This window comes from Mirounga leonina, unplaced genomic scaffold (assembly GCF_011800145.1).
Source record: "Mirounga leonina isolate KUSES-001 unplaced genomic scaffold, KU_Mleo_1.0 Mir_366, whole genome shotgun sequence".
In the NCBI taxonomy this organism is placed as follows: Eukaryota; Metazoa; Chordata; class Mammalia; order Carnivora; family Phocidae; genus Mirounga; species Mirounga leonina.
The window spans coordinates 1,757,935-1,769,163 of NW_023270709.1; the positions used below are offsets into that span (position 1 = coordinate 1,757,935).

The following is an 11,229-nucleotide window of genomic DNA, read 5'->3' on the forward strand; positions in this document are numbered from 1 at the left end:
AAGAGTAAGTTGAATGGTTTAGAAAAACTGGTATCTGGAAGTCAGAAGTTTCTGTCCATGTAAGGGGTTCCGGGCCTTAGAGCAGCATTGAAGACACTGCTTTTGTCAGAGAACTATGGATGAGGTGCCAGAATTTCAGTGCCTTCCGGCCTGCCTCTCTAGACCTTTTGGTGAAAGTGTTTTTCAGTTTGCTGAATTCACTGACTAGGTGGCTGGCTGTTGCAATCTTTCAAAAGCCTCAGGATTGAAACAAAAGAGGGGGGCCGATGGGAGAAAACAGAATGTGCTCAAGTCAGAGTGGTGCTTCTTAGGGGTTAATTCATTTGATAGATACTAAGTGTCCACCAATCCAGAAGCTAGGGATACAAAATGAGTAAAAATTGGTTCCCCGGTCTTCAGGATTTTGCAATTTGATGGGAAGTGTATAAACAATGGAGTGTGGTAAGCACTGTAAGACGTATGATATCAAGGTCATCATTAATTCACAGTGCATTCAACACATTTCTCCTCACCTAAATAAAAAACAAACACCAAGTTGTGTAAGACCTTCTCTACCCACTTAAAAGAGAATATTTTATGTTTCAGGGCATGATCACAATGAAAGCAATTATTTTGTGGGGGTGGGGGAGAGTTCAGAATTTAGAATTAGAGGACTTGTTTCAAGTTGTCTCTCCCTTACATTAGCAGTAGGAACCTCGGCAGGTCCTTTAACTTGGCACACTTCAATTCCCTCTGTAAAAATCTACTTTTTCCTATTTCATTGTTGTGGTCGCAAGAAAGTGGGATAATGAATGAAAAGGCCTTCCTGAAGTATACACATAATCGAATTGTTACTATTCTCGTCTTAGTATGAGATAATGAAATAAGATGATTTTATCAACCTTCCTCAACCTCTTGAAAGACCTCAGTCAACCTTTAAGATAGTTAACAAAACAGTTCTCCCTCTTCGCCTACGGATCCTTAGGAAAATGACCTCCAAATGTCCATCAGGGATGTAATCTCAGGGAGGAAAAGACAGGGAGGGCTTCTACTAAAAAAGCCAAATCAATAGGAGATGAAGTTCCACTGCGATGAGGATTCCTCAAGCGCCACGCCTACGGGCAGTTCTCCAACTGCAGCCTCCGGCCACGACTGCAACCTGCACCGCATTTCCATTTCTCATGAGTCAGCGGACTCCATGTCTGGGAGGACCGAGGAAGGGCTCTCCGACTGCAGTAGACGCATCCGGCGACAGCTATGGTAAGCCCCTCTATCCGCCGTCGGCACCCAGACTCTGTGGTCGCGGTTTGGAAATCTGCGCGGGAAGTGGGCGGTGGGTGGTGAAGCGGTGGTGGGTTGTGCCTTGGAGCCGCCCAATCGAAGTGCGCCTTTCTGTGCGCGCACGGTAGCCTCCGATTACCGCCTCACTCGACCAATTTCAGGCGCCCAGGAAAAGCCGCCCCTTTGAGCTGTTAAAGGGGCGGGGGCAAGGCTGGGGGCGAGGCTGGGGGCGAGGCTTTGGCTGGGCCTCCGGGTTGGGAGCTTCGTCAATCGTGGGGCAGCAGGGCTGTGAAAGACAGCAGCAGGAGCCAATCAGCGAATCGGCGCCCTCTCCGCACGCGCTCCTGCGCCACTGGGTCGCGGCCGTTACTGGTGGCGCGCGCGCGGGGACTCAAAGTAGGTGAGTTCTGGGGGGCCTCGCCCACGGCTCCTCGGAAGCCATTTTGGTTCTCCCGGAGGGCGGGAGGGGCGTGCCTTGGGTGCGACTGGGCGGAGGATACTTGGAAGTTTGTTTCTCGGGATTATAATACTCATCTTTACTTGACGCCCCTCCCCGAGTTAGGTATGAAGACGTTGGGCCTGGAGGGAACCCCTGGGGTGGAGATCAAAGATGGTGGCCCACTGGATGGGAGCCCAGGGTCCTGGGCTCCCGCTGCGTTCGCCATTCTTAAGGAGGGAGTTAGCACTATCCCCGTGGGCGCGTCCTACTTTCCCTGTCAACAGTTAACCTCTGTGGTGGCATCTTTCTGAGTGAATTCCACCCATGCTGTTTGGAGTTTTCATCACCTTTCTTTTGTCCTTTTATCAGGAGGGCAGGGTTAATTTTATGTTTGGTTTGTGAATGTATCCCGAGCTCTTTGAACAGTACCAGGTGCGCAGTAGGTACTGTCGAAAGAAAATGATGTGCCCTAAAAAAAAAAAAAAGAAAATGAAGTGCCCTAGGGGAAAAGACAGAGTTCTGCTGGTCCAGTTCTCCAGGAGGGTCTGTGAAGGCAGAAATGGAAATTAATGGTTACAATATAGTGAGAAGGATTAGGGGAGGTACAAGTTCACTGACCAGTGGGGACCATGAGGGTACACAAAGAACACCAGAAAGCAGGGAAGATTCCAGGAAAGGCCTTATTGAGGAAGTGACATTTGAACTGAATCATAAAATATGGGTAAGAGTTGGACCAGAAAACTAAGTGAAGGGCCAAGGAACTGGCTAAGGCATGCAGGTGTGGGGAACAACAGGAGCAGTGTGTTCAGAAATTGGGGAGAAGGTCCATGTGGCTGAACCATAGGCTTTGGGGGAGGGGAACAGGACCTGAAGTTCAGATCATAGAGGGTCCTTGCCAAGGAGTTGAGATTTTATTTTACCATGTGGGCATGGAAAGCCATCAAATATTAAACAGAGGACAGACAGTATCTTGGTGCTCTTGGGCGAGTTCCTTAACCCATCTATGTTGCAAATGCTTAATCTGATAAATAGAATATAATAATAGTTTACCGGGTTCTTGTGAGGATTAAGAGTCTGTCATTATAAAGTAACTAGAGCAGTGCTTCACACATAGCAAGCCTCTGTGTATGTCAGCTGTTAGGATTCTTTGCAGTTTAGTTTGATCACACTGTGATGTTCTGGTAAAATATAAAAAGCATGGGCTTTGCCTCCAGAAGCACATTTATTCCTGTCCTTTCCACCTACCTGCTGTTATCCTGAGCAAGTCATTTAATATTTTTAGCCTTAGTTTCCCAAATGCATGTCTCAGATGTCTATTATGCCTGACACATAACACAATGCCCAACACACAGTTGACGCTTGGCAAAATTTAGCTCGCTTTAAAACGGTTTTTTCAAACTGTTGGTTCCAACCCAGTAGTGGATAGTGAAATCAATTTAGCAGGTTGTAGATCAGCATTTAAACAATAGTGGATGGGGAAAAAAAAAAGAATGAAAACTATCAGTGTATTGTATACCGTAGGCTAAGCATTGTTTCTCAAAATGTTTGTCTCTATACATAAGCAAATGCTTACGTATAGTTTGTGTACTTGGGACCTTCTAATATTTATTCCCTCCCCCATAATATTTATTTTTTATTATAGTCACAAATATTTTTTAAATGTTTCAGAAGGGTAATAACAGAATGATTGTCAGAAGGAGAAATGTCAACCTCCACAACTCTCCAGATTTACCCCCACTTATAACCCCCTCTTTGAGGCTGTGTGTGTGAACCTATGATAGAGATGATGATAATGTGTTTCCTTCCCAGGTCATGGAGGACACCCAGGCTATTAACTGGGAGGTTGAAGAAGAGGAGGAGACAGAGAGATCCAGTGAATCCTTGGGGTGTAGCTTGGAGCCCGTAGGGCGATTGCATATCTTCAGTAGTGCCCATGGACCAGAAAAAGGTCAGAGGTTATTGGATGTTAAAGTACTGGTGTAGGCCTCTTATTTTTGTGGGGAGGTAGTTGGAGGGTTGTAAGAAGCTTATACATGTTTCAAGGAGATCTGAAAAAATTTTTCACTGGTAATGCAGAGGAGGGGGCTGATTGAGTTGATTATTCTAGGCAAGTGCCCTGGACTCAGTGGGCTCAATTTTACTTTGGTAAATGAAGAGATTCAAATGGAAATCCAGCATGGTCTGGAAGTGGATGGTGGTGATGGTTGCACAACAATGTGAATGTACTTAATGCCACTGAACTGTACACTTAAAAATGGTTAAATAGCAAATTTTATATATATATATATATTTTAAAGATTTTATTTATTTATTTGAGACAGAGAGAATGAGAGAGCACATGAGAGGGGGGAGGGTCAGAGGGAGAAGCAGGCTCTCCGCCGAGCAGGGAGCCCAATGCAGGACTCGATCCTGGGACTCCAGGATCATGACCTGAGCCGAAGGCAGTCGCTTAACCAACTGAGCCACCCAGGCGCCCAAATTTTACATATATTTTACCACAATAGAAAAAATCCAATGTGGATGGATGGGGTATTGACGATAACACATTGCTTATATTTTTCAATACTTAGATATCCTACTGTCTTTTTTTGTTTTTGTGTGTGAGTAAAGTGATAGTTTATTAAGTGAAGATACAGAAAAAGCTCTTAAGAGTGAGAGGGGTCCCGACAGGGTTGCCCGTCTTTTCTTTTTCTTTTTTTTAAGATTTTATTTATTTATTTGACAGAGAGAGACAGTGAGAGAGGGAACACAAGCAGGGGGAGTGGGAGAGGGAGAAGCAGGCTCCCTGCAGAGCAAGGAGCCCAACGCGGGGCTCGATCGCAGGACCCTGGGATCATGACCTGAGCCGAAGGCAGACGCTGAACGACTGAGCCACCCAGGCGCCCCCATCTTATTTTTCTTACGTGTATGAGGACCTTAAGTTAGTAATGGGGTACTTAACAGGAATATGTTCCTGATAGCAGGCCAAGACTCAGGCCTTAACCTATCTGCCTCTCTAATTCTTAGATTTCCCCCTGTACCTCGGGAAGAATATGGTGGGCCGAATGCCTGATTGCTCTGTGACCCTGCCCTTTTCATCCATCTCCAAACAACATGCAGTGATTGAAATCTTGGCCTGGAACAAGGCACCTGTCCTCCAAGATTGTGGCAGCCTCAATGGTACTCAAGTCCTAAGGCCTCCTAAGGTCCTAAGCCCAGGGGTGAGTCATCGGCTGAGGGACCAGGAGTTGATTCTCTTTGCTGACTTGCCCTGCCAGTACCATCGCCTGAATGTCCCCCTGCCCTTTGTTTCTCGGGGCCCTTTAACTGTAGAAGAGACACCCAGGGTACAGGGAGGAACTCAACCCCAGAGGCTCCTGTTGGCTGAGGACTCGGAGGAGGAAGTAGGTATGTTTGTGTATTGGGAGGGTGGGTGAGAAGATGGAGATGGTGAGTGTAAAACAGTCAACTTACTCCTTTGTACTCTTGACAGATTCTCCTTCTGAAAGGTGTGTGAAGAAAGAACTAAGGACCTCCCCTTTGGCAGCAGTAGTTCCAGAGAGGTGAGTGCCAAAGGGCCAGATACTTGAGTCTTCAAAAGGGGGAGGAACCAGGGACTGTAGGATCCATCTGCAAGAGATGCTTATCATGGAAATGGGGTTGGGGAATTGCACATACTCCTTTGCTCAGCTGAACTTTTATTGAGCACCTCTGATTGTGCCAAGTAGAGAACTAATTGCTGGAGAGAGAGAAAAAAAAAACCAAAACAAACATCTACTGCCTTGTGTCTGCCCTTAAGGAGCTCATAGTTGAGTGGAGTATTCCGTGTTGGGAAATAGATGCTATAGACTCTTTCCCTTCTCTTCCCTTCACAGTGATGAAGAGGGGCCTTCTCCTGCCCCAGATGGCCCTGGGCCACCATTTGCCTTCAACCTGGACAGCGACACAGATGAGGAAGAAAATCAGCATCCAGCAGCAGGAGAGGCCTCCTTAGCTGCCAGAAGAGGCCCCACCGCAGAGACACAACAGCCTAAAGCTGTGGCAACTGAAATCCAGCTTGAAAAGGATCAGTGTTCAGTGAAAGAGAGGAACAATGACACAAAAGTTGAGGCGGATGCAAGGAATGGGGTGGTCCCACTTGGGGCCACTCTGGAGAAAAACCAAACTGCTGGGGAGGACAGTGACACGGATGTGGATGAAAGCAGGCCTGCTGAGGTCCATTTGGAAAGGGCCCAGACTTCTGGCTTCATAGACAGTGATACTGATGTGGAAGAAGAAGGGATCCCCGCAACCCCAGCTGTAGTTCCTATGAAAAAGAGGCAAATCTTCCATGGAGATAGTACAAAGAGTCCTCAGGCACCTGCTTTGGTACATCTACAGGAGAGCCCAGCTGGTAGTGATACAGATGTGGAGGAACGGGAGCTCCAACTGGCAATCCCTCCGGAGAGAAACGAAGCCTCCGTGGTGATTGACAGCAATACAGACAATGAGGAAGAAGTCTTAGCAGCGCTCACTTTGGCACGTCTGAAAGAGAGCCGAGTCGATACATGGAACAGAGATACAGATGTGGAAGAGGGTAGGGCCCACCCTGTGGCCCTTCTGGAGCAAAGCCAAACCTCTGCTGGGAGAGACAGTGACACAGATGTGGAGGAGGAGGGGCTCCCAGTGGAAAAGAGAGGAACTGTTCCCAAGTGTCATACAGACAAGGCACATTCAGAAAAGAGGCAGTCTCCTCTCCAAGACAGTGATTTAGGGGTGGATGAAGATAAGAGCTCACTTGGGGTCCACCTGGAGAGAAGCCACGCCTCTGCCACAGTGGACATCAACAAACAAGTGGAGGAGAAAGTCCTATCAGGGCCAGCTGTTACACTTGTGGAGAAGCATCAGGTGCCTATGGTGTGGACAAATCAAACAGATGTGGAAGTAGAAGGGGGCCAAGCAAAGCTGCCTGTGGTGCATCTGAAGGAAGCCCAGCCTCCTCCACCTGGGGACTGTGAGATAGATGCAGAAGAGGGCACATCCTTAGCAGCCTCAGTGGTGGCAGATAGAGGAAAGTGCCAGCCTCCGGCAGAAGGGGGTGCAGCTGTTCTTGAGCGGGAGAGGGCTCGTGAGGCGAGGGCCCAGGGTGAGTCCCTTGTGTCACAGATGGAACAGGATCTTCTCCCTGTCTCGAGGGAGAACCTTATAGATCTGGTGGTAGACACAGGTACTTCAGGGGAACCCATCCAGCCACAGAGAGAGGGAGCCCAGACCCCCACAGAAAGGGAGAGAGAACCACATGTGGACAAGACCGAGGACCCTGGGGACAACCATGGGGGTAAGTGCTGGCCTTCCTCCCTTGACCCCTAAAAGAAAGAATGCTTATAGGGTATCTTAGTCTATTTGGGCTGCTATAACAGAATGCCATAGGCTGGGTAGTTTATAAACAACAGAAATTTTTTCTCATAGTTGTGAAGGCTGGGAAGTCCAAGATCAGAGTGCCAGGATAGTCATGTTCTGGTGAAGCCCTGCTTCCTTGTTCATAGGCACTGTCTTCTCCCTGTGTCCTCACATGACAGAGGGGCACAAAAGGAATTCTGGGGTCTCTTTTAGAAGGGCACTAGTCCCGTTCATGTGGGTTCTACCCTCATTACCTAATCATCTCCCAAAGAACTCAGCTCCTAATAAAATCACATTGGGAATTAGGTTTCAACATAGGAATGTGGGTGGGGATACAGACATTCGGTCCATTGCAGGGGGCTTGGGGTTGGGGAGAAAATGGTAAAGAAAGAGTAAGGAGTTAAGCTTCAGATATGACCTTTTTTTTTTTTTTTTAAGATTTTATTTATTTGTCAGAGCAGCTGCAGGGCAGAGGAAGAAGCAGGCTCCCCGCTGAGCAGGGAGCCCAGTGTGGGGTCGATCCCAGGACCCTGGGATCATGACCTGAGCCGAAGGCAGATGCTTAACCGACTGAGCCACCCAGGTGCCCCAGATATGACTTTTATTATCTATCTTATATTCTTCCCCTCCCAGATTCTGAAGACCTGGACCTACAGGCTACCCAGTGCTTTGTGGAGAGAGAGAATCAGAGCCCAGAAGGTGAGGACATCCATGTCATATGGATGTTGGCACAAGTGGGAGCTGGGAGCCCAGACTGGTGGTCCTTGAAGGTTGTGAAAACAGGCATGAGTGGGGCAGGAGGCCAGGAATGGGACCCAGAGTTCTGTAGAGGAGCTGTGCTTGAGTCAGCTTTTCTTATGCAGCAGTCCAGAGCATGGAGGATGAAGCTACCCAGGCCTTCCTGGTTACTCTACCCCAGGAGCCTGGCCCTTCTTGTTGCAGTTTCCAGGCCTCAGGTATAAGAAACTCTATCCTTCATGCCCCTAACTTGGCATCATTGCTTTTTTCCTCTACATGTTTCTTTCATATTCTTTGACTCTTTTGCTAATGTTTCTCCATCTCCATCATTTTTAAAAAGGCTGCTATGAGAATTTCTATATGCATGTGGGGTCTTAACTTAGACAAATACTAAATGTTATGATTGTCCTCTTTATTACCAACTTTCCTTTAACAATTCACTTAGGTTTATTATTGGTGAATTTTTTCTTTTAAAGATTTTATTTATTTATTTGAGGGAGAGAGAGAGCACACCCACACGAGTGGGGTGGGGAGCAGAGGGAGATGGAGAAGCAGGGTCCCCTCTGAGCAGGGAGCCCAATGTGGGGCTCGATCCCAGGACCCTGAGATCATGACCTGAGCCGAAGGCAGATACTCAACTGACTAAGCCACCCAGGTGCCCCTATTATTCATGAGTTTATCGTAATCTTTTCTCAACCTATTACATTTTCAATCTGCATTTCTCTCTCTCTCTCTCTCTCTCTCTCTCTCTCACTCTTTACTTCCAGGTGCCCTGGATGAGCCATGGGAAGTCTTGGCAACACAGCCATTCTGTCCGAGAGAGTCTGAGGCCTCTGAGCCCCAGCCCAGTGCTGCCCATCTTGATGCCCATGGATCTTGCCCCTCTACACCTAAGACAACACCACAAGCCCAACATCCAGAGAGCCCAGTTCATGAAGAGCCACTGGGGATTCAAGGCAGAGGGATGCAGACTGTGGAGAAAGACATGGGTACACCAAGAGAAGCAGCAGAGGGGGTGGCCCCTGAGAGAGGACTGTTGAACAGGGAAACCAAGAACCTGCCAGCAGAAGAGAGAGATGTGACAGGAGAAGAAGAATTAACCAGAGGGAGACAGGTGTTAGCTAGAGATAATCAGGGACACGAGTCTGACCAAAAGGTGAAAAGTACAGGTATTAAAAGGAATATGGAGAGTTTAAACATAGAAATGGAGATACCCAGGGAAGTACAAGAGGAAGAGATAGGAAAGCAGACTCCTGCAAGAGAAATATTTGAGAGAGAAGCAAAGAAACTAATACTAGAGAGAGGGGGTGAGCCAAGTGGATTAGGCGTCGAGATACCGGAAGTAAAACTGGAGAGAGGCCCCCAGAGAGGGGAGACAGAGAAAGGGAGCCAGGACAAGGAAGGGCAGGCCTCCAGTCTAACACCAGAGCCTAGAGCAGGGACGGGGGACCATCAGGGACTTGCTTCAGCCCCAGGAGCTTCTGGGAGCCAGTCAGGTGGAGCCCCCATGAGCCCCAGGAGGCAGCAGAGAGGTAAGTGAAGGCAGAGGGAAACCCAAGGCGGTGCACAGCCCTTGTGCTACTCAACCCCTAAGTGTCTGACTGCTTAGACCTCAGCTCCACTTGTTTTTACTTTCTGTCTAGGCCACTTGACTTGCAAGATGCCATCTGCTGAGAAGTCCTCTGTGGTGAGAGCTGCTTTTTCTACCTCTGTTCACTGCCCTTTCCCCTGACCTTGCTTTAATCTACTCCTCAATCTTCCCAATTTTCTTTGGTTGTCACCACTCCTTAGTTGGCTTCTGTGCCTTTCCTTTTACCCCTGTCATTTTCGATATCTGTTTCCCAAGTTCTGTCTCCCTCTACCTGACTCAGAATGTCCATTTTTTCATGTCTTTTCCCTCTTTTTCCAACCATCCTCTTACTACCATCAGCCATCTGTGGAGAACACTATGCTGGCATGAGGAGAGGTCTGTGGGAGCGAGGACTGCTCCCACCCTAGGAAGTTCCCAGTCCCATGGAAGGGAGGTCATAGACAAGTGAAATGCCAGGAACACTAACCGTACCCAAGTATTAAGAACATATCCAAGTACTGTCTCTCTTCTCTCTGCCTCTTCCTCCCTCACTTGCTTCTGTTTCTCCTCAGGGTGATCAGGAATCCGCAGATGCTTGTCTGCCTCCTGCAGTGCCTGAAGCCTCAACCCCACACCACAATACCCTCCTCTCTCAAAGTCAAAAACATCCTGTGCCCCAGCCCTTCCTTTCTCCCTCTCCATCTTCTTTAGAGCCCATTCCCAGGACCAGACAAAATGGGAATCAGGAAGTTCTAGAGACTCCCTTGTCCTCAGAGATGGAGCCTCTCCACCCAAAATCCAAAGTCAGGCTCCGAGGGTCCTCCAGGAAGACACCCTCTGCAGTTTCTTCTTTAGCCCTTGAACCTCACTCTACCATCCCCACAGACCAGCCCCTCAGTCCTGAGCTCACATCTCGGGTCACTCGGGGCAGGACACGTAGGTCCTCTGTCAAGACCTCTGAACCAGTTGTCCCTTCAGCCCCTGAGCTCCAGACTTCCACCTCCAAAGACCAGCCTGTTACCCGTGAGTCCACATCGCGGGTCACTCGGGGTAGGGCACATAGGTTCTCTGTCAAGACCCCTGAACTAGTTGTTCCTATAGTCCCTGAAGTCCAGCCTTCCACCTCCAGAGAGCAGCCTCTCACTGCTGAGCTTATATCTCAGGGCAGGACCCGTAAATCTGTCAAGACTCCTGAACCAGTTGTCTCCACAGCCACTCAGGGCAGGGCACATAGGTCTTCTGTCAAGACTCCCAAACCAGTAATCCCCACAGCCCCTGAGCTCCAGCCTTCTACTTCCAAAGACCAGCCTGTTACCCCTGAGCCCACATCTCAGGTCACTTGGGGCAGGACACGTAGGTCCTCTGTCAAGACTCCTGAACCAACTGTCCCCACAGTCCCTGAACCCCAACCTTCCACCTCCAGAGACCAGTCTGTCATCAGTGAGCCCACATCTGGGGCCGCTCACAGCAGGACACACAGGTCTTCTGTCAAGACCCCTGAGCCAGTTGTCCCAACAGCTCCTGAAGTCCAGCCTTCCATCCCCACAGACCAGCCTGTCACTCCTGAGCCCACATCTCGGGTCACTTGGGGCAGGACACGTAGGTCCTCTGTCAAGACTCCTGAACCAACTGTCCCCACAGTCCCTGAACTCCAGCCTTCCACCTCCAAAGACCAGCCTGTCATCACTGGGCCCATATCTGGGGCCACTCACAGCAGGACACATAGGTCTTCTGTCAGGACTCCTGAGCCAATTGTCCCAACAGCTCCTGAAGTCCAGCCTTCCATCCCCACAGACCAGCCTGTCATCCCCAAACCCACATCTCGGGGCAGGACATCGAGGTCTTCTGTCAAGACCCCTGAGCC

The 11,229-nt window shown here is 49.0% G+C and overlaps 1 protein-coding gene across 6 annotated transcripts in view; it reads left to right on the forward strand.

Moving 5' to 3' along the window:
- Positions 1-1,523: 1,523 nt before the first annotated feature.
- Positions 1,524-11,229, forward strand: part of MDC1 (mediator of DNA damage checkpoint 1) — a 13,295-nt gene continuing 3,589 nt past the window's right edge. The window contains exons 1-10 of one of the 6 annotated variants that reach the window (XM_035030652.1): positions 1,524-1,660; positions 3,509-3,647; positions 4,706-5,086; positions 5,172-5,241; positions 5,554-6,995; positions 7,691-7,756; positions 7,921-8,013; positions 8,563-9,327; positions 9,439-9,482; positions 9,938-11,229. The exon at positions 9,938-11,229 is cut by the window's right edge and continues 781 nt beyond it. In XM_035030652.1, coding sequence (XP_034886543.1) covers positions 3,512-3,647; positions 4,706-5,086; positions 5,172-5,241; positions 5,554-6,995; positions 7,691-7,756; positions 7,921-8,013; positions 8,563-9,327; positions 9,439-9,482; positions 9,938-11,229 — 4,289 coding nt within the window. In that variant the 5' untranslated portion in view covers positions 1,524-1,660; positions 3,509-3,511. Of the gene's footprint in view, positions 1,661-1,707; positions 1,823-3,508; positions 3,648-4,705; positions 5,087-5,171; positions 5,242-5,553; positions 6,996-7,690; positions 7,757-7,920; positions 8,014-8,562; positions 9,328-9,438; positions 9,499-9,908 lie in introns of those variants that run through there. The other 5 variants (XM_035030653.1, XM_035030654.1, XM_035030657.1 and 2 more) reach the window with 5 other exon arrangements.